This window comes from Polyodon spathula, chromosome 1, assembly GCF_017654505.1.
Source record: "Polyodon spathula isolate WHYD16114869_AA chromosome 1, ASM1765450v1, whole genome shotgun sequence".
NCBI lineage: Eukaryota > Metazoa > Chordata > Actinopteri > Acipenseriformes > Polyodontidae > Polyodon > Polyodon spathula.
In genome coordinates, this window is record NC_054534.1 from 57,133,252 (window position 1) to 57,158,627 (window position 25,376).

The 25,376-nt window shown below is 35.6% G+C and overlaps 1 protein-coding gene across 1 annotated transcript; it reads right to left on the bottom strand.

Annotated features, from left to right (window-relative positions):
- Nucleotides 1-812: 812 nt before the first annotated feature.
- LOC121320029 (cysteine-rich hydrophobic domain-containing protein 2) lies at nucleotides 813-19,908 on the bottom strand. The gene is made up of 6 exons (XM_041258148.1): nucleotides 19,628-19,908; nucleotides 10,431-10,485; nucleotides 9,587-9,742; nucleotides 4,245-4,301; nucleotides 4,006-4,065; nucleotides 813-2,193 (listed from the first exon to the last, which is right to left on the bottom strand). Exons 1-6 carry the CDS (start codon nucleotides 19,747-19,749, stop codon nucleotides 2,143-2,145), a joined length of 501 nt encoding a protein of 166 aa, XP_041114082.1. The 5' UTR covers nucleotides 19,750-19,908; the 3' UTR covers nucleotides 813-2,142.
- Nucleotides 19,909-25,376: the final 5,468 nt, after the last annotated feature.

A 25,376-nucleotide genomic window follows, 5' to 3' on the forward strand; every position in this document is an offset into this window, starting at 1 on the left:
CCAGTAATATATTACATTAAAACTGAACAAACCAAAGAATTACAATTATAAATATAATCAAATGAAGAAAAACTGCACTTTCAAAGGCAATGTTCAACTCAACATCTATAAATAGCGTTTTTTTTTTTTTTTTTTTTAATTAATGCTTTTTTGTTTTTATTTTAAAAAAAAGTTATATAGAACTGTTTTTTCTTAGCTCAGTTTTAGGCGGAAGGATATTTAATACAAATTACTTTTTTCTTAATTAAAAAACAAAACGAAAAAAAAAAAAAAAAAAAAAAAAAAAAAAAACAACATTACTTAATTTTAACCCATTTTATAAGTGCAATAAGGCACTTCAGGGTGTGCGATATACTCTTGTGACTTACAATGCACCCAGGGCATGGTGATATTAGTTTATTACTCACCCGGTCGTGCCTTATTGCTTACATATTAATTCATAGAGTGGTAGCTCTTGGTGGTGTAACCATATTTGATAAGTGATATACTAAAGTTTGTCGAAATGGATCCAACCCTAGTGTCACAGGAATTGTCTGGATAACAGAACATAGCTGTCCAGTATATTAAAAGTAAAGCATAACATTTAGGCCAAGTTATCTAACAAAATTAATTCCAACAAAATGTAAGATTTACAAACCATTTAAATTAGGTTGTGAAGTAATTTTAAAAAAAGATTACAACTCCAATGACATCCTAGAAGTATAAAACATATTTCAATAAGACATATGAATCTGGATGGATAATAATAATAATAATAATAATAATAATAATAATAATAATAATAATAATAATAATAATAGGCTATAGGGGTCCAGCAGATTTTTTATTTTCATTGTAATAAGCATGAACTTATTTCATGCTCTTTATACGTATAGTGTAAGAAAAAAAAAATCATTTTGCATAAATAAGTTTAAATGTTTACTTAAAACTATTACCGTGAATGAAGATTACAGACTGACCTTTCTGAAGAAATAATCTGTTGTATAAAAGGCAACAGATACACATCTCTCCACATTTGTAAGGTGTTTCATAATTCATACTGAAAGCATTTCAGGACAACCGATACAGTGTTTGTTATAAAATATATTACAAAAAATAAAATAAAAATACAGGTTAATACCAAAAAAAAGAAAGCAAAAAAATACATTGATCTAAACTGAGGGGTGAAAAAATATCTGTTCACACATTATTTGGGAAAAACAAAACGGCACAGTTTTTGCCTTAAGGTAAATTTAACAATACCTTAGATTTCAAAATGCTTGAGCATAGTATTAGATCAATGTGTGACAGTATTGATGAATGTTACATAACTTGACCTTTCAACAGTTATGCGTTTGCCGCAGCGCAATTCTTGTCATAGTTATAGAACCCAAACACGTTACAGTTAACACTATACATACACTAAATTATACTGGTAAAAAGTAAACATCTGATATTTGTACACCCCCATGTATCAAAAAAAAAAAAAAAAAGCAAACAAAATAATCAAAAATAAAGCCATTAAATATGGCACCTACCTGAAAAAGAGAATATATCCATTCTAGACTGCAACACTAGTGCATTTTAAGGTCCTGAGCCTCAGCAATGGTCAGAAACATGCAAAAACCCTATTGATTTTGTTTCCATATAAAAACATTTACATTTCTAAGAGTAATAAGGTAGATCTTTTGCAGAACCAGCTGACAAGATTCATTATAAAATAATAGGTGAGCTCTTTGATTTTAGATAAGCTAGCATGTAGAAAACAGATACATTTAACTGTGGGAATGTTTAACACATGATGGAAAACATAAGGGCAAACTAAGGTAGTGTTTCCCATTAAATATTTTAAATCAGCATTATACAAGGATGAAACAAACAAACAAACAACTGCTGATTTGTACAAGTTTTCAGGCAAGCAAAAGCTGGAGGTTTTCCTTTTCTATTATTCAGATTCAGGGTGTGTTCAAGTACAAAGCAAGACAGGTGATGGAGGGTAAGACTCGAGGATCTATGGTTTGGAAGCTGTGTGGGAAGTGGAAAACGCTTCTATTGTAACCACAAGGTTCTGTCAGATAATTTCTATATCACCACCAGGACAGTACCAAGCAAGGCACCATTGGAAGGAAAACACACTGAAATGAGTCTCAAACAGATCAAATGCTAGTCTGGTCGGAAGATTGGGGTCTTCGGTAAAAATTCTATTAGGATGACCTGGGGGGAAAAAAAAAAAAAAAAAGAGAAATGTTAAATGGGGACCATCCAATGTTTTCCACTCTTGTGCCACTACTTCCAAAATGTTTAATTAGCATGAAGCTGGGAACACTTATCACCAGAACCAAATGAACCTTTTGAAGGACCCTTGACCTCTGCTAATGCTCAGAAAATAACTAAACCTAATCATACCATGAAGTACGTTGATCATTTAATTAGGAGGCTGCACCCAGCTGCATGTACTGCACCTGATCCTTCAGAATGCAAGACCCATTCTGCCTCACCATGTCTGCACCAACATATAGCAGATAGGGCTTGTCACTCTATGGAAGAGGGGTTACAAAATATTTAGCGAAACTATTTTCCTAATATATTAGTTTCTCAATGTATCTACGAAAGCAATTTTCAATATCGCCCTTCACATTGTAGATCGTAACATCCTTACAATAATATTATTTGTAGGCAACTGCTTCACTGAATTTCCTATCCATCCTTTCTGTTAGATAAACTACTGTGCATCTTGTATCCAATCAATAATTAGCTTATTGACAAAGTGGTGAACAGTTTATACGAATATAAAATAAAAAGGATTTAAAAAAATTCATAGAACATGATATGCTTGACAAAACATGTGTTTGAGACACTCAGGAAATACTGCATGGGTATACTTTTTGTATTGATGTCAGCTTGACAAAAAGTGTTCTTATCTGTAAGCAAACTGTTTGCTGAAAGTATGGCTCTCTATGTCCTTACTTTCTTGTTTGTTTATGGATGAAATTATAAAAATAACTTATCCAGGCAAACCATAAGTGATTCAGCCAGCTACTCCTGTTCTCTTTTCATTCATTATACAACCGGATCACGTGTCTCGTGCTGCCATAAATCAACATGTTCATTGTAGATGCTGATGCAAAAATCTATAGTAACCAATGTGGTGAATAGTTTTTTGTTTTTTTAATTCTACACAAAGCGTCATTTTTAAAAAGGTCTTTTATGTTTTGGGTTTGAAACTAGACTTTCATCAATAATTGCCTGAAAGCCTATGAATAAAAAAAAGATAATAGAGAATGGAAGTTTTTGTGAATCTCTAAAGCCAAATCTTTAAATGTTTTGTACATTTGACCTTCCCCTCTTTAAGCAGATTAAAAGCTCTTGTGGAATTGTTTATGAGGTTCGCACATGCTAGATATGTGCATAGTAAATTATAATGAACAAGATTCCTAAATTAAATGTTAGTGTAAAAGTAACAGAAATGGGTGGATGTAGCTTTTTTAATATAAGTTAATACAGTTTGCAAATAAACGTATTCAATTCATTTCAGCAAGTGTAGGAATGGTTAATTTACATTAATTATATCACAATAAGGTCTAATTTTACTCTTTATTGTTACAAAAATATATAAATGAAAAAGTTGAATTAACATTAAATGTCTGGTAAACTAGTACTTGCTAAAAAGTTTTTTTTTGTTTTTTTTAATCTAAAAAAGGCCTTCACAAAAGCTTGGTAGGTACCTAAACTTTCAAATAATTCTTTATTCAACAGCTGAAATTTCACACCCCATCAAGGCATCTTCAGGCTGTTTTATTCTTTCAATTAATTTATTATTTTTTCTGAACACAGTTCAAACCATTCATAACTTTATAAATCAACCCTGCACGTGAAAATGTGCATCTGCGGACCGTAGAAAATCATTCCACTCCAGCAATTAAGCATCTTGACACCTTGGCTGATAAATAATCACGAAAAGAATAAGATCAGAAGCAAAATAAATGATCCTTTAATAGAGAAACACAAAACCGCGCTTTAACTTACATATTCCATCATGTTATTCCTTTCGCATTTCCTTTTGCTCAGCCTCCAGTGCAAGCACAGCTGGAAAAGATGGAGAGAAAAGAAAGAAAAATGACTTCCATTTTATTGCAGCACCCAGACAAACCCATTTGTCCACCTTTCATATTTTTAGCTCAACAAAAGCATCTGTTTCCATACTGTGCAATTCAGACCCCAATGGTTTGAACCCCTTGCAAAAAGCTGCTCCCTGCGGTACTCACCTTGTGGTATAACCTATTGTTTTCCCAGTCTAACAACTTCTCGATCGATCTTCGTGTCTGGAAGACAAATGAGAAAGAATTTTACTCTTGACTGATTCTTGAAAAACTTTGCACTGCAGCTGCTTGTCTGAAAAGAGGGAAGAGGTGTGGGACAGTGACTGAACAGGGTGGTCTAGTGCTGTCAAAGCACCTTCAGTGTTAAACAGTAACTAGAATAGAAATGGCCTTTTTAATCCAGCCATTGGTGGGAACAAATGAAGCATTTTCACTAGCGCACTTCTTTTTTTTTTTTTTAACAGAAAAAACCCAGCAATCCTTAAATATCACAAAGGCAGTCGGTCTATTGGCCAACATGACTTTAATATCATAATAAGTAGGGTTTCATTAATGTTACAGATTTGTCTTGCACGTTGTCTGCAAGAAAAGCACACTATTTTAGACCGTGACTTACTTAATAAGAAGTTACAAAGTATAATTTTACAATTTCACAAGCCATTTGTTCCTGTGATTTCTGCACAGATCTCTGCATAGTTTTGATGATATTAGATACACACATAAACACACATCTACCTATCCATCTATGTTATTTAATAATAGTTTTCATTTCAAGCTGAATCATATATACAAAAAAGGGTCCATTATGCAAACATTGTCCATGCTTTGCTTTACTCCCTACCTATAACAATAACACAATTTTACAGTTTTTTCAACAAAAACAACCGTCCTTCAATAATAGCCCTAGAATGCTGCAAAACAAAACATTCATTTTAACTTTGACAACCAATATTTTAATTTAAACAAACAAATAAATACATAAATAAAATGATACATATTGTACTTGATAAAAAGACTAACCATATATCTTTTTAGAAAAGAGGTGCCATTGATATTGGGAACTGGAGTGAAAATAAATTGTAACATTCTTCATTAAACCACTAAACTCCTTGTATGAATGCCAATTATCGCACAGCAGACAAAAGGAAACACACTCCCCATTAGATCAACAATAATAAAAAGAAGATAAATGATGAAGCCAGGTGTCAAGATAGGGCTTGCACAGCTGCAGGTGCAGAGGGGACATTTAAAGCTGACACCAAGTTCAACTGCACTACCAGCCCAGCAGCAGCTGCTCCCGAGTTGGTGCAGGACAAAGTACACACGGTTATTATCTAATGTGTGGGAAAAAATAAATAATCTCTATTCAGTAAATAAAATACAAAAATATTCACTGGAGTAATAACAAAATTGTAAACTATTGCTTTTTGCTTTGAAACTGACTTGGACACAAAGCACATTTTATTGAGATCAAGGTAGGAGAGAAAAAAAATAAAAAATAAATCAGATCATCAACCTGAGCATACCTGCAATTTCAACTTTTTGGATAAAACATAAACCTTTATTAAATTGCTTTACCTTTTTCAATTGATGTATTCCCAATTAAAAATTGAGATTCACTTGTAAAGCACAGGAGTCTCCTCTGATCCCAAGGGATTTTTAAAAACAAATTTTGTTCTATTGATTTTTTTTTTTCCGTGCCCCCGAGTTACACTTGTGAGTCGTGTCCCCCAACCCACCACCCTTTTCCCTTTTTAAAGAGGGATGGTAAATAAGGTCACACTTTTTTGTTAGTTTCTAGTCAAATCGCCAAAATCAAAAGAAAAGTAATATTGCATAGTATAATTAACATTCAGTTCAGTCGTTCGTTCTGCTCCTTGTCTAGCCCCAAAACCTTTGTTAGCTCCTCCATTCTGCATGCTTAAGGCTGGAGGGAAATCGATTTGATTCTAATCGCACCATGAAAAGAACATGATCTAACTGCTTTCAGTCCTCCGTAAATCTGTACAAGGTCTTTTTGCACAATGCAGCTTCCAATTTAAAAAGCACTGAACGTCTCGTCAATGACTTTGTAAAGAAAAAAAAAGACATAAAAATTCCAATAGTTGTTTAAGCAGTGAAGTTCATTTGCATCACAGCAAACCTGAAAAGGCCTGACCTCTCAAACCGCCTCTCAGGTCTATGAAGTTGTAGCCCTGACAAGCCCACATTGACAGAGCTCATTGACTCTGAAAGGCTACTCTATCAATGGAGAAATTGGCATTAAGTTTTTCACTCTGAGCAGGCATCTGCCTGCTCACCCGCTGCTAGACCAATGGCAGAGCTGACACAAAACCTAGGTTTACCTTGCTGTTTTCTTGCCCCACTGCTTTAATGAATTAGCCAAAGGAACAAGTACCATTACTTGATTTGTTCAGGTTTGAAAATCTGCATATACATACAACTATTAGGTTACAATTTGTAAATAATTACATCCACCTGTAAGGAAAAAAAAAAAAAATATATATATATATATATATATATATATATATATATATAGATATATAGGATTTTTTTCCAAAAAAAAGGTTTTAAATAGAATAGAAAGTCTTCTTGGGTTACATCTCTTATGTTTCTGATATTTCATGGTATACAATAATACAAATATGAGCTAATAAGAACGTGTCTGTTTTATAGAACTCTCAAGTTGGTTACACTATGTACTGTAGTAATACTGCTTCTAATGTAATGCAATAACCGGATTTTAAAACAGAAGGTATACTTAACACAATAACAATTTCCAATAACTTTGTGGTTTGTTTTACCACATTACAAAAGGTTAAGGAACTAAGGTTTATTTTTATTTATTTTTTGAAGTACACAAACAAGAATCTTTTGGGAAAAGAAGCTGGACTGACGCTTTACATTTTTAGATATAAAATATATTTATTTTAAAAAGTATGAAACATATCTTAAATTTTACAAGTTACAAATGGGAGATACCAATCTGCCCCAAAGGTTATTTGGAGAACACAAAAAAGTAGAAAATGTGTGCAAGCTGCACGGCATGGCACAGGACATTGTGAATTAAGTAGCATCACGCAGTTCTCCAAAGCGTAGCTTCTTTCTTTCTTGACAGGTGAAAAAAAGCACTTGCACGTGCAGCTTAATTAATCACGACACTTGACATCTCAATGATTTACAGTGAGAGGCAGGTGAGCAAATACAAAACCAGAAAAGAAGCACTTCATGTGAGGAAAGTTTTCAGCACACTGTGGTGATCTGCATACAAATTCTAAACGACATGGAAACCTGAAACTACTCGCACAATTGTTTTTGCCTAACAGAATGATATCTCAGCACAACAAAAGTATTTAAGAGACACAGATTCAGCAACAGCCCCCTTACATCTGTAAAAATATGCATCCCTTCCCTTTAACTTCGGTTGCGATGTTTTGTTTAGAAAATGAAAAGTGGTGCTGACAAACTAAGTTTAAGCTATAGAGCAGACGTTGCCTTGCAGGGATGAAATAATTATACAACTGCAATTATTAAACATGTAAATAGAGCCTTGGATAAAATGCCACAAGCACATTTGTGTCTCTGATACTGCTTAAACACACCTTGCAACTGCAGACAGCTTAAAAAAAATTCAAAATACAGTTGCAAAAATAACTATTTAGAAACAAAAATGAAAAAGTTCCTAAGAATATTTAGCAGAATATTACTAAACCTTTGCTATGATTTATAGATGTGGCCCTTATAAAAACAGATACATATTACACAAATCTCAACTGAGACCAATATCAAATTGGACAAAATTTGAAAACACCTGTGCAGTGCACAGGAGATAAAGTAAAGACCTGAATATTAATCAGAACATGCTCCATTTATAGAAGCCTACTTGGAACTTTGGCAAGGGCCCTTGAAACAAGACAATCCTGTCGCACCTCGCACCCTATTGGGTGTATTAAGACAAAAGGTAAAAACCTAAAAGGAATAGCTAAAATATACCGAGCATCAAAAGAAATGTATCATTATTATAACACATTTCCTACTGAAAAAAAAAAAAAAAAAAAAGTATATAAAATGATGCACATTTACAAAATGTTTTTGGTTTCTTTTTAATCACTCGATCATTCATCCTTGACCATGACACACTTGAGTGACTACGACTGAAGCATATGAACTTAATCACCTAATTAGTGAGACAGTTGATTGGACACTGGATATGGAGTGATTTCAGCTGTTGAACTGCAAGCAATAAAGAAAATCGCAGAAAAAAAACAATATGCCACGTCTGTCAAGATAGCAGCGCCTTCGTGCAACTGGCATGTTGGAGGCTGGACTAGGTCAGAGTACTGTGGCTCGTCGTCTTGGGTGGTCACAGCCAGCAATTTCAAACCTGGCGAAATGGTAAAACCAGACACACTCTGTCAATGACAGGCCACGAACTGGGAGGCCAAGAGTCACAACACCTGCCCAAGATCGACCAATCATTTTGCAGCATCTTCGTGATGTCAATTGTTAAAAAGCACAATAAAAACTCACTGCATCTGCTCTAAAACAGAGTTTGTCATTTTATGAACACATCTAATGAATTTTATCCAAATATAAATGATAGGTTTCTTTTGATGCTCAAATTTAAGTGATGTTTCTTTTGATGCTCAGTATAGCTGAAGGAAATACAAATATAAAACAAACTGAAATGCCAAGCTAAAAATAACTAAGTATTGACCGAGGATTTAAATATTAAAAAATAAAAAGTTTAAGTTTTCATGCCTTGTACTGTACATTCTTATTCATTTTGATACCACTTATTTCTAATCACTGCTTTTTAAAGTAATAAAGACTTGTTTTACTACATGCAATTTAAAGGGATATTTGCATTTTGTCATCTTTTAATTGTTTTGTGTTATACACTTTTGTTATTTTATCTGTAAAGCTCTGAGGCGATTTATCACAAAAGGAGCTATAGAAACAATACAGACTGATTATATTCTGTTAAAGCATATGGTGCACCAGCATGGGATTATCATCTCCAGTGGGCTGAATGGAGTCTTCTCATTCCCACTATTTCTTACAATCTGCATATATTGTAATATAAAAACATATTTGCAGAACTAGGTCATTTTACAATTATGCTCTTTTACTTAGCTATCCCACCTACTGACCATATCATCTTAGTGATTTCTTAAGACATTCAAATGAGATTTGTGAAATTCCCCTTACAGGACACTGGTTTTTGACACTGACTCTTACAGACCAGTACTTGAAAAGATCTACAATCTTTCTGAATTTTACAACACGTTCCCTCTATTCACAGTTTACTGCTTCAATGTAGAGCTAATGTTAACCACTACTGCCATCTTATCAGCAATTTAACTTTTAATCATCATATGACATTACAAAAAAAAAAAAAAAAAAAAAACATTATAGAAAAGACATTACTTTAACTCTTAAAAATGTGCTTGGTATTTGTAATAGACTTTTAGATAATTCTTAAAAGAATATTCAAAACCACTTACTCTTTTGGCGAGACAAACGACAGGCCACATACTGCAGCCAAGAGTGCAGCAGCAGCAAAGACAGCCACAAAGCAGCCATCGCACATTGACAGGAAGGTTCTTTTTTAAGCAGCTATTAACCCTGTTAATGCTGGCTTTGAATTCCTCTGGAGCAACCTGAATAGGGGTGACAAGAATATACTGGCATCAGTTATCAATTATTAGATTGTAGAAGCCAAACTAGTACTTTAGACACAAATATATAGGAGAAAGGGAGGTTTGTGTTTCCAGTATTTTTTTTTAATCTAGCACAATAATTAGTATTAATTTAATTAAAATGTAAAGTTAATGAAATTCAAGTTTGATTTAACATCCTGTTTGTGCATGGCATTTAGTTTATGTATATCTAAAGTAAATGCCAATCGTTTCATAACAGCCACATAGGATGCAAATAATTAACTAATTTGACAAAGTTTGTGATAATGCATAATACACCCATTGAATAACCTCTTGTAATGAAAGTACATTAAAGATTCATCCAGTGTGCCTATTATACCTACATTAGGCCAGATTCTCACTGATATTTACTATAAATCATCATTAGAATTTTATTTTATTTTTTTTATTTCTAGAAGGAAAAACACTAAAAACTGTTTAAAAACTAACAAGAAAAAAAGCCTTACAAGTCTGACTTGTTTATTTCTGGTTTGGTATCTTTCACCCCCCCCTGAATACCCCCCCCCCCCCCCCCCCCCCCATTTCTGAAAAATGTTCTAAATATGATTTGAAATAAAGAGCTTACACAAGGCCAGCCCGCAGGGCGTAAAAGAAAACTGTGTGCACAATAGCAGTAAAAGTGCCTTACCTTTCCGGTTAATGATGAGGGAAACTCGGACTCAAATTTGTTGCCAAGTCCAAAACTAATAAATAAAATAAAAAAAAACACAAGAATAATCAGTACTGTACTCAATATTACAATGCAAGTAGCTTATTGTAGTCCATCAAGACATTAAATTACAAATTACCACCGCACATTAAGCAGGTCTTTATTCTTCAAATACAAATATAGATATTTGGTAAAAGAAAGAGCCCCAAATTGGCTTGATGAGGGGATGGATGGGTGGATGAATTCTTATTTGCTATGGATGGATTAATCACTTAAGAAAAAAACAAAACAAAAAAAAAATACATGAAATAAGAAGAATATTAACAACAGTAGATAAGTTGTCCGAGTATTAACTTATTCAATGATGTACTAAATCTCAAACCGACACATTCTCATAACAAAACACTACAGAGGTCAGTTATTGCTCATGCGACAAGAATACAATCAGACTACTGTTGTGTAATCAGCTCTGCATGACTTATAACACTTAATGACTTTCTTTACCATTAAACCTTGTCATGCCCTCAATTCAACAACTAATCTAAATCCATTTATGCGGCAATGTTTTTTCAACAATTACAGAAACTGTAAAGTGAGGAAAATCTACATTACACATATTTAAAAGGGAAAAACTTTGTTTATTGTGTAAAAAAAAAAAAAAAAAAATTATCGGTTGTAAAAATAAAAAAAAGAACAAAAAAATCTTGTGCATGCTTTGTAGTCTGTATTCCCATGACACAAACCACTCACAGAATGGAAGTCTGCCACACAGGTCTATAAAGGACTCATTAAAAATGTAAATGTTCAATCCACCTAATCAAAATGCAAGTATTCTTAACTGACCATGCAACAAACAATGCTAACAAAGTACTGTATTAAATTGTTTTCAGCTATCACTTCTGAAACCATCTATCCAACATCCTAACCTCAAACTACGTAACACTGTTGATGGCTAACGTGAGTGTGCTGTCTGCAAGTTAATATCCTAGTTAAGGGGTAACCAATTACAAGATCAGACTCATAATCAGCACTGAATAATGATAAAATACCATAACCTTTGATCAGCATTTCCATGTCATTATCACCAATTATTATCATTTTCATTATTATTAGAATACTTGTTCAATGATATTTTTTCTATAAACTTTGGTGTTTTACAGTCTTACACATGACAGTGGTGCAAGACTCATGTCTAATAAGAAGATTAGATGGTGATGCAAGATCCAGGTATAATAAGACTGTCCACATACAATAAGGTTGATTTTTAAAAACCAACATCACAAGTACACAAGCACAACAAAACAATGTCAACACCAAAACAAACAATAATGGCCTGCAGGTTTACCTGCAGAAGATGGGAAGAAATGTACGCAAGTGCAGAACAACGCAAATACAACAAGCGACCACTTTAGTAAGAAATGACCTCCGCCACATAAATTTCTCTGTGGCGTATCAGACAGGCTAGACTGATGGCCCTCAGAAAGCAGAGGATCTCGAGTGATGAGGAAATCAAACTCTAACCAAGAAAAAAGCCAAGAGAATTTTCTACTCCGAGTAGTAACACATTTAGTTTTTTTTTTTGTTTTTTTTTTTAAATTCTGTTTTCCATGTTGTTCTCAACACTTCAACTGCTTAAAATAAACAGGGCTAGTTTTAAATTTGTTTTATGTCACTATGTAGTGTAACAAATATTTGTGCTGGGACAAATATCTGAATATTCAAACAAATATTTTTTGATACGTATTCGGACACAAAATTCAGATGTTCGTATTAGTGAGAAATTACAAAAACAGCTTGCACTTATTTAGTGAAACAAATACTAACTAAATAACTTACACATTATGAAGGCACATTTGCCTTGTACTCATGTAAATGCATTGTTTTCCAATCTGTGCTCATTCTACTGCTCATGTTCACTGAACTTCAAAATTTAAAAAAAAAAAAAAAAAAAAAAAAAAAAAAAAAACAGCATAATTTGGCTGTTCCAGCCTTTTCACTCGGCATATAAGTTCTCATTTTGAATAACCAAATAAAATAAACAAATAAATAAATAAATAAATAAAACACTGCATGTACTAGTGTTGCCGGGGTATAGGACTATACCATTATTTCAATATGTTTTTGGAAAGGTTTTATTTCATATAGTAACAGAAGTTAATCTGAAACAAAAGGAGGCTATATTTGTAGCATGACCTGTGAACTGCACTGTAATATTAATGATCGATTTCAGCTCCATTTTATTATATAGGTTTATTCAGCCAGATTTAGTATCTCACAAGATTACATGCCAAAATGAAATTCTATTAACACTACTTCTGGAAATAATGTGTACAGTCTTTTCCTGACGCTGTCACATTTAACCAAAATGCTACAAATCCTATTGACTATGTGCTACCAATCCTGTTTTATTTACACATCATAGCCCAACAGAAGTGGTATGTAACATCCGGTACATTCTCCAGTCATTTTTTATTTTTCAAATTGCTTCCCACCCACTTCGTCTTCATATTTTGGTGCATTTTGTAGCTGTACATCGAGCAAAGTTGGCGATCAGCGAGTGCAATAAATCGTGTTAGAAATGGATAGATTAATAAAATGCAAAAAATTGAATTTTTAAAAAAAGGAAACAGGAGCTTTCAATTCACAAAGTGACAAAATTCCTTGCTGACCTGGTAGCGAAGACTCAAGTCCAGGAATCCCATTAAGGTAGGTACATTATATAAATAATTTACTTTCTACATGTACTTATACATATACACATACAAATTAGTTTCAAAATGCTGGTGTGAAAAAATGCCTGACAAGTGGTCCGTGGGAAAAATCCAAACACAGAGGTAGTGGACCCTATCTTGAAAAATGCTGAGAACGACTGCAATAGATCAATCAAGAAAAAATTAATTGGTCTTCATCCTTCAAATTGAAGCAGCAACTCGGCATTTGTCAGAGCACAGTGTCGTGGGTGTGGCAGCTGACGATAAAAGGTGTAATACGGCTTGTCGTTTTCTTGTTTTTGTTTTTGCAAAGAGTCATTTCAACACTGTATGACTATATAGTATGTTCTAGGTTTATGTATAACCACTGTTTGCATTTTTGGAGCTTTTAACATTGTTATAATACATTTTCTGGTATCTCCAGGTCAGGTACCTGTAGTACAGTGGCTTGCGAAAGTATTGACCCCCCTTGGCATTTTTCCCATTTTGTTGCCTTACAACCTGGAATTAAAATGGATTTTTTGGGGGTTTGTATCATTTGATTTACACAACATGCCTACCACTTTGAAGATGCAAAATATTTTTTATTGTGAAACAAACAAGAAATAAGACAAAAACAACAGAAAACTTGAGCGTGCATAAGTATTCCCCCCCCCCCCCCCCCCCCCCCAAACTCAATACTTTGTAGAGCCACCTTTTGCAGCAATTACAGCTGCAAGTCTCTTGGGGTATGTATCTATAAGCTTGGCACATCTAGCCACTGGGATTTTTGCCCATTCTTCAAGGCAAAACTACTCCAGCTCCTTCAAGTTGGATGGGTTCCGCTGGTGTACAGCAATCTTTAAGTCATACCACAGATTCTCAATTGGATTGAGGTCTGGGCTTTGACTAGGCCATTCCAAGACATTTAAATGTTTCCCCTTAAACCACTCGAGTGTTGCTTTAGCAGTATGTTTAGGGTCATTGTCCTGCTGGAAGGTGAACCTCCGTCCCAGTCTCAAATCTCTGGAAGACTGAAACAGGTTTCCCTCAAGAATTTCCCTGTATTTAGCGCCATCCATCATTCCTTCAATTCTGACCAGTTTCCCAGTCCCTGCTGATGAAAAACATCCCCATAGCATGATGCTGCCACCACGGATGGTGTTCTCGGGGTGATGAGAGGTGTTGGGTTTGCGCCAGACATAGCGTTTTCCTTGATGGCCAAAAAGCTAAATTTTAGTCTCATCTGACCAGAGTACCTTCTTCCATATGTTTGGGGAGTCTCCCACATGCCTTTTGGCGAACACCAAACGTGTTTGCTTATTCTTTTCTTTAAGCAATGTCTTTTTTCTGGCCACTCTTCCGTAAAGCCCAGCTCTGTGGAGTGTACGGCTTAAAGTGGTCCTATGAACAGATACTCCAATCTCTGCTGTGGAGCTTTGCAGCTCCTTCAGGGTTATCTTTGGTCTCTTTGTTGCCTCTCTGATTAATGCCCTCCTTGCCTGGTCCGTGAGTTTTGGTGGGCGGCCCTCTCTTGCCAGGTTTGTTGTGGTGCCATATTCTTTCCATTTTTTAATAATGACTATAACGGTGCTCCGTGGGATGTTCAAAGTTTCGGATATTTTTTTATAACACCAACCCTGATCTGTACTTCTCCACAACTTTGTCCCTGACCTGTTTGGAGAGCTCCTTGGTCTTCATGGTGCCGCTTGCTTGGTGGTGCCCCTTGCTTAGTGGTGTTGCAGACTCTGGGGCCTTTCAGAACAGGTGCATATATACTGAGATCATGTGACAGATCATGTGACACTTAGATTGCACACAGGTGGACTTTATTTAACTAATTATGTGACTTCTGAAGGTAATTGGTTGCACCAGATCTTATTTAGAGGCCTAATAGCAAAGGGGGTGAATACATATGCACGCACCACTTTTCCGTTATTTATTTTTTAGAATTTTTTGAAACAAGTTATTTTTTTTCATTTCACTTCACCAATTTGGACTATTTTGTGTATGTCCATTACATGAAATCCAAATTAAAATCTATTTTAATTCCAGGTTGTAAGGCAATAAAATAGGAAAAATGCCAAGGGAGGGGTCAATACTTTTGCAAGCCACTGTAAATAAGAAAAAGGCCTGCATATATTATGTATAGTATAGCATACAAATTTTTACATTTCTGACTGCAGTTTTAACAAAAATCTATACAAGGATATGGGAAGAAATTATTGAGAGTAGTGTACGAGTTGCGTTTGTGTTTTCTGTTCGGCTATGTGTCTAAAACATGTTTGATGCACATTATTATTTATCGATTTTTTGAACAGTCTTATTATATTGTACAGGATTTACGTATTTCATAACATTTTTAAATAAAAAATGCCTTTCAATGTAAGCTTGTCTTTCTGTTTATGTATAATAGTACACCAGTTTTTCATATAACTGAAATTACATATTTGCAAAGTTTAACAGAAGTGCAATATGCACACTGCTATACAATTGGAAACAAATGGATTTTAAGCACAAAAACAGTATAAAAATGCAGGTGTTTACAAAATGCAAGTTTTAGTAAAATACAACCTCTGAATACAACTCATTTAGTAAAGCCATCCATCATTGCATGTATACACATTTTTAAGTTCAGTACACAAGTCACATGATTAGGGGTCTATTTAAATCACTGAGAATTTACATATTTTTCCCAGGTAGGTTATGGAATAAAACTAGGATTTTGCAGACATTTCGTGGGTCTATTTAAACATGAAATAAATCAAAGTAGATAATATTTCATAGCACTATAAAAGCCTAAAAATAGAGGTCCTTGCTTACTTACTAAAATGGAGTACATCATTTGTTAAAGGCAAGCCTGCAACATCCTCCAGCAGTTGCTGCTGACATTCTGTCTCTGTGGTGTGAAGACTTGCCCATACATTGAGACTGCATGGTCTGCATCCACTAAATTGGTTGGAAGTTATAAAGATGTGGAAATCGATTAAAAACAGTACCAAAACTCGGTTACCCAAGGGTACCTGGCATTCTTTAATAATGGCCATATATGCAGCAAGTTTATTGTCATGTTTGTCCCATTCAGGAATTTATTTCATTAGTACCAAGTCAAAAGAAAGAAAACGTGCTAATTCAGGTCTAAAATTCAAGCTGTTTAAAAAGTAAGCAGCAGATTGTTTGAAGCAAGGTGGCTGTGTTGGATCGTACCTGTAGTACTGATTTGGTTACAACCGACAGGAATACTTTTAGTCTGCGCTGACTTTCCAGTTTGTTTTCTGAAAGCTGTTATTTGTTTTATGGTCTTACAGCCTCTGTAGTAGACTTTCGTTTAATATGCGATTCTGAAGCTAAATAGTGATCAAACCGTATTTTCCCCAGTCACATTACAAGATGTGCAAAACTTTTTACCTCCATCTGCATGCAATTTATTGACAATTTATTGACACAATCCTCAGCCGAAATATACTTTGCATTTTTTGCTTTGTTTTCCATTTTTGGTATTTTATCTCCAATGCTGAAAACTAGATTTTAGCAACCTAAATCAAAATTAACAATGCAACACTAACTTTGTCCCACCTCCTACTGTACAGTACAGGTCACAGAAAAGCCTGTACAGACACACTGATAGGCTGATTTAAACATCATTATCATGTGAACAATAAACAAGAAAGTTAAACACTTTTTTTTTTTTTTTTGTCTAAGGACATTTTTTATTTGCCTAAGTGCAGTGCACAGAGCATGGCAAAAGAATAAACTAAAAAAAAAAGCCTATCTAAAGAATAGACACATAGTTTGCGTCACTTGCGGTATGTATTAGTTCAATTAAATTAGGTTTCTTTTTTTTTCCTCTCTGTACTAGTCCGGTATACATTGGCCCCTACTTAAAAGTGTGAATATTTACTAGTCTTTTACTCAATTTACACCTTGCAGAAAGTATATATTACCTTATCTATCAAAATACATACAAGTAAAATGGTTATGTGATGTTTTCAGTGTAATGCTTGTCAAATGAAATCCTGGTTTACAAATTGTACTAATAATGAAAAAAAAAAAAAAAAAAATAGATGTAATATCGGTAACCTGAATCGGCCCAAATAATCACATTCTGTACATCCCTAATAAATTTCACAAGACCTCTTCGCACTGCACTAATTTCCTGGGAGCAAGAAAAGCAGAAGTGCAAGGCTGTAGAAGGCTAATACTTTCATGTCTTATCTTTTTATTGCAAGTAAAAGACTAGTTGACTATATCATTATCAAAATTCTACAGGAATATGTCTTCTACTTGAATAAATTATCATTACATTAAACTATGGATAAAGGCATCTGAAAAGTTTCCGGCTTGCTTTGTTTCATAGGAGAAGTTGGCAGTCTTTGCTGGAGATTCTGGAGGGAGCGTTGCATTAGTTCTGGTGCTCCCAAGGGTTAGGGAGGCAAACCCGTCAAAGACAGTTTTTCTTTATCGCAATACAGCAAACCCTACTGGACAGGAGCCCCATGAGCTCCGGTGGTAACCTACAGTTATGGCCTTTGTCCTTCAGAAGTCGGTAGCTCACTGACATCCACTCTCGAGTTCCTCGGGTGTAAAAGATAAAATTGGTTTGGTTGTGGGATCAGAGGATGCCCAACCTTCTGAACTATGTGGGGAATTTCTGCGATGAGTGATAATAATTGCGCGGTCTAAAAATATATTTTTACATTCATATTCAAAATTTTCTTTAGCGTTTATAAAAGATTAAAAAGGCAATAACGAATGCAGTTATTGTTCCAATGTACCGGCGAGTCTTACAACACACTCAATATGCAGTAAAGCTTTGAGCTTTTAAAAACATCCTGAGTAATTGTGATACCTCTAGGAAGTTGCCCATTATTTGTGTTGGTTTGGATTACTGTTTGTGTGATTAATTAAAGTATGATCTCAAGGTCAAGAAGCAGAAAACACACCACAGAGTAGCATGGCTCAAAGCACGTTTTCAGTTTGTGTGATTTTAAAAGCAGAGTGATTCTGATACTATAGACTGGACTTTTATAGCAGGGTGAACAAGGAGAAACAAACAGCTGTCCAGGGTGACCCAAAAGATCAGCCTGAGGTGTACTGTAAGAGAACACAAAGTACAGGCTGTACAAAATACTCAACTTTCCTTGACAAGAAGCCAGTGTGAATTGGAAGCTATAGTCAACAGAAAAGTTGTTAAGGATTATGACATGAGGTTAACCAGAGAAACTACACTAATATGAATGGTTACTGAATTCTAGAAGACATTAAGTTCCATCACTACTGTAAAACTCCTGAACTATATTATCAACTGTGCAGCAATAGGTAAACAGGATCACACGACAATAATGACATACAGAAATAATTGTAACTGTTCATTTCAGTTGGTGCAGAAATGAAGCTAGAGGCATGCATTCATCAGTTTAAAACCAAACAGGTACACTTAACCTGAAGGCTGTCCATGAAAAAAATGACAAATAACAATTCAGTATTTATATTTCAATTTACAACTAGATATTTCTCTAATAAAATTAGGTAGCAGTTACCAGAAAATAAAATTATTAAACTTCGTCTTATCTCATCTGAAGCAAGTCCTTGCAGCATCTCCAAGAACAATTATGAACTTAAGTCCTATCTGTACTATAAATAAACTGGTCACTCCCACTCGAACTGAATAACTTGTTTACACTCAATTTTCGTGAAAATAAAATCACCATATACTTAAAGTGGCAGCTACTGTGCACCTGAAGCTCCTTTAAAGTAAAGTAAAGTTGTACTTCACGTATTAAATATGTGCTCAGTGCTGGTACTGGAAACTAATTAGGAAATACAGACTAAACTGTAGTAGACAAATAGGTTTACAACCCTTCTCTAGGGCTTTCAACGAACCCACAGGTAGCGAGTTGTCAACTTTTCCTCGTTTTGCATAATTCACTATTACTGTGCAGACATCTTGTGGTGCGAAGTTACTTTCGATGGTTTACACAACAAAACAGCGTGTTATTCCCAGACACTTTAAACTACATGCTTATTGTGTACATAATGGAGTCATATAAAGTCTGACTTGGCTTGTATTTCTATACAGATGCTGTTGCGGAGTTTAGAACACATACGAGGTTCAGAGCGGGTCACTTGAGTTTGTAGCGACCAAAACCAATATGAAATACTGAAATGACACCTGTGCTCCTGACCAATCAGATTATCTGAATAACCATCATACATCTTGTTGAAAAAGTTACACTGAAGAAGAATTAAACTTGAAAGAGCATCTCCCTTTCTGGGGCCTTGCTTCCCCCCCCTCCCTTGACCCCTTCGTCCACACCAAAACATAAAGGCCTGGTGATTAGTAGACTCGCCGAGCAGTCTCCTGTGTACCCTACCTTCCGGATTCACACTTGCTCCTGACATGGGTCCCTGTGATAGTATGTCGAATGTAGCTCCACTCGTACACAATTAATAAGTAATATTTCCACCCACTACCCCTCTGCTTACACTGTGACGTGGCCGGATCCGCGCACCACCACCGGGTCCGGAGAGTACTTGAGCAGCTGTTCCTCCACGGCCCTGTCCTCGTCCTCTTCCTCCTCGTAGATCTCATCAAAGTCCGCCATCATCAGTTCCCTACGCTGCTCTCCCCTGGAGAAGCGCAGAGAGAGAAAACCCCAATGACAAGAGCAAAATTATAAGTAGGAAAAAAAAAGTAAACTAGCGATCAGTAGTTTCACCCGTCCACCACCACAACATCAACATCTGCAGCAGCACAAGCACGGGGAGGGGACTGCACATCTCATCGCGAGAGACTGTAGCGTCACACATCGCGAGATAGGGCTTTACAGTAAAAGGCATGGAGGGGGGACGGGGGTGGGGGCGCAGAAGTGAGATAAGTAGGGAAAAGTGTGTCAGTCTGGGCATGTCGTACTGAGCGGTGTGAAAAAGTGCTGTACTTTTGAAGTTCTGAGAGTATCTGTTTAAAAATATGTAACTCTACGGTATAATTTTGTATGCATTAAAATCAAACTTCGTTTAGGCCAAACAGTGATAATACCGTAATAACAGTGTAGCGAATCGTGGTTCCTGCAGGCAGGAGCATCTCATACAAGCAGAGGTTGGACTCGAACCCGAGACTTTTCTCGTTGAAGTATAGTGCCAATACCTCTGGTTTGCTATAGTGTCCGAGCAACAGACCTCGCCTACGGATGATCACGTATCGTTGGTCGAGCGCAAAACCCTTGTATCTCCATTCTGTCTACTTGAGATTGAGCATCAAATATTTGAACGTTTCCATAAAATCAGTGCATTCTAGTATGTTTGTCAAATGAAATATTTTTATTTGTGTTTTGTAACGGTATGTTAAACAGCAAAAAAGTTCATACGATTGTTTTAAGCAAAAAAAAAAAAAAAAAAAAAAGTCTGCAAAGAACAAACCATTGTATGATCCAACATTCTGCATTTTAAACATTAATTAAATGTTTATAGTCTACATCAAAATTCACATTAATTCATGCAATTATTAAAACATGCATACCCAGTGGTTATCCACAAACAGCTGTCATACAAATATAATTATAAATCATTAGAATTCAGTTGGGGGTATAAAACAAGAGCCAGCAACTCTATTAATACCATCATTTTGTTGGTAACAAAATAAACTTTTAACAGTAAAATGACTGAACGATTAAAAAAAAAAACTTTTTAAAAACACTATGTTTGCCACTAATTGTCTTGCACATTGACTGATTTACTTTTCAGATAAGAAAATGTATTGTTAATAATTTTCTATTCCTGGCTTTGGGCGGGAATTCTCAGAGGGCGGAGCAACAATGGCACTGACAGGGTCGGAAGGGTTCAAGCCGGCCAGAGTTTTCTCGGTTCTCTGTTCTTAAGCAGCTCCTGAGGATTCCCGTGCACCTGCAGGTTCAGGGAGTTGACATTTTCAGCTGCACTGAATCCTCTGAACGGCGTGTAAGCAGGGCTGTGGGCGTTCTGGAGTTGATGTGGTGAGCCAAGTTGTTTTGAAAAAGGGGAAAAATAATTGCTGATTCAAAAAAATAAAATAAAAAGCTTGAGAATCAGCCTTTGCAGGAGGCTCTTGTAGAAACTTCTGCAATCTGGAGGAAGAAATTTGCAAAGCGCCAAAAGGTCTTTTTTCTTGTTTGCGTCAGTTGGAAGAGGTTCTGCATTCGTTTTCTCCAGAATGCAAGAATCAAGATTTGGCCTCCCACACTTTTTTGTAGTGGATTCAAAGGAGATCTTCATTTTCAACGATTTCATTGAAACTTCTGCATGTTTCACCTTTATTTCAATTACTGTGCATGCTGTCACACTCCATGTTTAAACTTCTGTTTAACCAGTTTGAGGCTAGTGCTCTTGCTTAAAGCCACTGTGAGCATGGAACACATTATCCGATTCTGGTTCTGTCCGCCACAAGAGTCACTATAGAGGACAGCGTGCTCTATCACCTGTGCATCTTTTTCCTTCGGCCAAAGTGAGACAGTGGAAGCAATTTCATTTTCACCTCGGCCCCTTGATCCTCGGACCACATGTAACACTGTCAGGTTAAAAACATTGAGTTTGCGCAAGTAATATGCACTTCCTACATGGAGCTTTGGAGCACAGAGCACTTGCTGAAGATGAAAAGTTGCAGCAAACTTTTCTTCTTTGTGTTGTTTGTCTTGCTCTGGCTTGTTGTTTCCTTTTCATATGATCCTCAAAAGCTGTTTTGTCATCTTCACTCAGTTCTTCTATCTGCTCCTTCACTCTGTAATCTGTGCAGAGTGCGCATTGGTCTTTGTAGTGTTGATGGAATCCCAGATTATAATCTTCTTTGAATACCTTTCAGTAAATAAATTCTCCAACCGGTTTCTGTCTATTTGTGATGCAGTTTTCTTGATACATTCTGTATATGTGCAAGGGATAATCCAGCCTCAAGATATGCTCTCTGTTTCACTGTGACAGTAGTAACTATCTGTTTTTGGAAATGAGCCGATGTGCTCCCGTACACATTAAAGTTGTTCTGGCTTGGACTTGTTATGAGCAACTTTCTTGCTATGAATCTCTGCTTCTTCTGAAAAACTCTGATGGCTGCTTTTATGATTGTAATGCACCATGTAATTAGAAACATTCAAAGTTTTTAGGAAGAATGACTTGCAGAGCTGAACTATTTCTCAATTTTTAGAAAGATAGTAAAAACTGGAATTCTTCTTGAGGCTGTTGTGCTGTGGATTTTTTGGACACATTTGCAGCAAAATCAGCTCTTCGTTTCTGGTTGCCAAGACCCCAAAATGTCTTATGAATCTACTTGCTCATCTGAATTTATGTGTGAAGTGCACTTAGACAGCTCTTTTGACATTCCCTTTCATATAACATTGCCTTTTCCTCATTTTAAATTGCTTAAACTTCCAAGAATTGTATTGTTTACTATGTACAGTGCGTTTCCAGTTACTTTTATATTGCTTCAACTTTCAGGATTCTCTTTTTCTTCCTGTGTGCTCTATATTCTCATCCTCACTTCCACTTCCTTCACTAGTACCTACAGATGACTCCTGATTAGCTACACTTTCGACCCCTGTTTCTTCTTAATGACTCTGACTTGCAATCCCTGGTACATTATCTGCCTCAAAGACCTCACTGGAATGATTATGCACATCACTGGAACTGCCCAAACTTCCTGACTGCTGCTTTACTCTGTCTGAACCATCTTTCTCATTAACTGCTTCACTGGCACTTGCTGACTTTTCACATTCATCCTGTATTATGTGGAGAAAAAAAAGAGTTGTGAATAATGTGATTGTTCACATAGATAAGGTGTAGTGTCCACTCATTTTATAACTAACACATTTTGGTCAAATTTGTTGATGTTTGACAGCGGTATGCAGTGCACAAAAGGACAGGTATTACTGGAGGCTAACAGCTTTTAAAAAATGTATCACCATAAAAATAACAGATTTGGAGATCCAAAATATCATCAAATGTTGTCTAACAAGCATAGTGCCACCGTCACCAAGTGAAGCTGTTTAAAAAATAAAAAAAAACAATCTTTAACCCAACTAACAGTGTAACAGCATAGTATTTGTAACAGAAACTGTATCCAGCTGCAGTGAAGTTCTTCAACTTGACTTGAATCCTTGGGTGGTTTCTGGATAACTCTAACTGTGAGAGAGTCATTGAAGGTTAAAATAAACGCACAGTTAACATACATGCTAAGATTAATAAACACAACTTCAGTGACATTAGGATTTGTGTATTTGTTTTTATTAGAATAACTAAGTAATTGATATAACAGCAGCCATTTAAGCTTCTGATATAAATCTGCAGAAGAAAACCATACATTTTAGTTGTTGCCTATTTTACACAGGCTGTTAGAAATCGTTCGGAGTACATTTTACATGTGGCTTATGGGGGTCATTTATTTTAATTGTAAGTCTACAGCATTGGCCAAACGTTTTTCAACACCCAATATAATTAACACATTTTGCTTCATAAAGTTGAATGAAATCTGCTTAATAATGTTACGGTAACATATTAGTAGTTTTCCATTTACTTGACAAAATCTGAAAAATGTGACAATTCAAAATCTAACATGAAATACTGTGCAATTTCCAGTAGACTTTTGCAATACCATTTTGTAGTTTCCTTGATTACATGATGTTCATGTAGTTATTATTTATAGGTTTAATTATGTTGCAATCCTAAAATTGTAATGATGCAACACTTTTGGCCATAGCTGTATATAATGGAACATATGATGAGTGTTTAGAGTATATATAAATCATTAGGGGATCTATGATTCAAATACGTTTATTGTATTTTAACCAAGCTGAATCTATATCTTCAACTGAGGTTTCCTAACATGGAAAACAAACTAGAAGGGAGTTTACAGGGCAACCCCTGTCAATGTGCACTCGCTGAATTAGAGGGGGGGGGGGGGGCCTTTTCAATGGACTTTTCCCAGGTCCCAAATTTCCTACAGTGATTATTGTCTCTGTGGATCATAAAGGATCAACCAAATGGGAAGAAATTACATGAAAGGGCACATGCAGTTCTACCTGGGCACACCTGCACTTCTATCATTATGACATGATGACTGTGTGTACTATAAGTTCTACAAGTGGGGTACCCCATGAGCAATGAATCTGTGTGCTCTGCTGGAGGTTTTCAAGATGTGGCTACTATACGCTTCACTACTGCAGTAAGTCAGCTATCACTACACTTATGGATTCAAGAATGAGCAATGTTAAACCATGGCATGGGTCAGTTTTCACTTGTCAACACCAACACTAACAGCAGAATTATAGAAACATCAATGCAATTCTTACAGGCATGCTACAAACAAAAAAACAAAAAACAATGTAGGCCATATATTATATATAATATATATATATATATATAATATATATATATATATATATATTACATAACATTGCCCTTGACTTCGTCTCGGACCCCATTACCCAAACGGTCCATAATGCCTGATGTCACTGATGTTCACTCTAAAACATCCTCTATATATGAACGTCTCCTTTGGCCTTCCAGAATACTTTTTTTTTTTTTTTTTTAACATCAAAGAATTTGTCACTTTTGTCGGCTTAATATTGTACTGCACCTTATCATTTATATTATGAGTGGCCTTCCTTCTGCAGTGCCTTCACGTGGGCTCAAGTTTCCGTTGACAATTTACAGACTTTCTTCCTTCCTGTCATGATCACATAATCAGCCAGGACACTTAGATACCTCTCAGTCCAAACTGCAAATGGATTAGTGTCTCTGACCAAAAAGTTATTGAGATTGCTTTTAAGCAACCCTAAAGCAGCCTTTGGATAAAGAAAATGAAAATAAACATAATGTAAAATGTTTAAATGAAATCAACAATCTTAGCATTAAGATATATCTGTTACCTTGATTGCCTTTAGCACTAGTATTTAAACCAATTTTATAACCTGCTGTGTAAATTATTTATCCAGTCCAATTAGGTAGCTGTGGAACAGCAACAAAAAGTGGTCAAATGCTAGTCACTGTTGTCACAGACCTAGATATGATCTCTATCTCCATAGATTCTCTCTCACTTTCAGCAGTCAGTACTTTTAACGATGCATTTGGTTGTACTTATGTACATATAAGCTGTTTTACAGCCTACTGCCCTGAATAAATGTCCCAGTTTCACTTGTATGTCTGGAGCATATATGCCAATTGTGGATTGTGGTGGGGTAGCGTTATGGTCAAGGTTGGTCAGTGGCAGAAACAG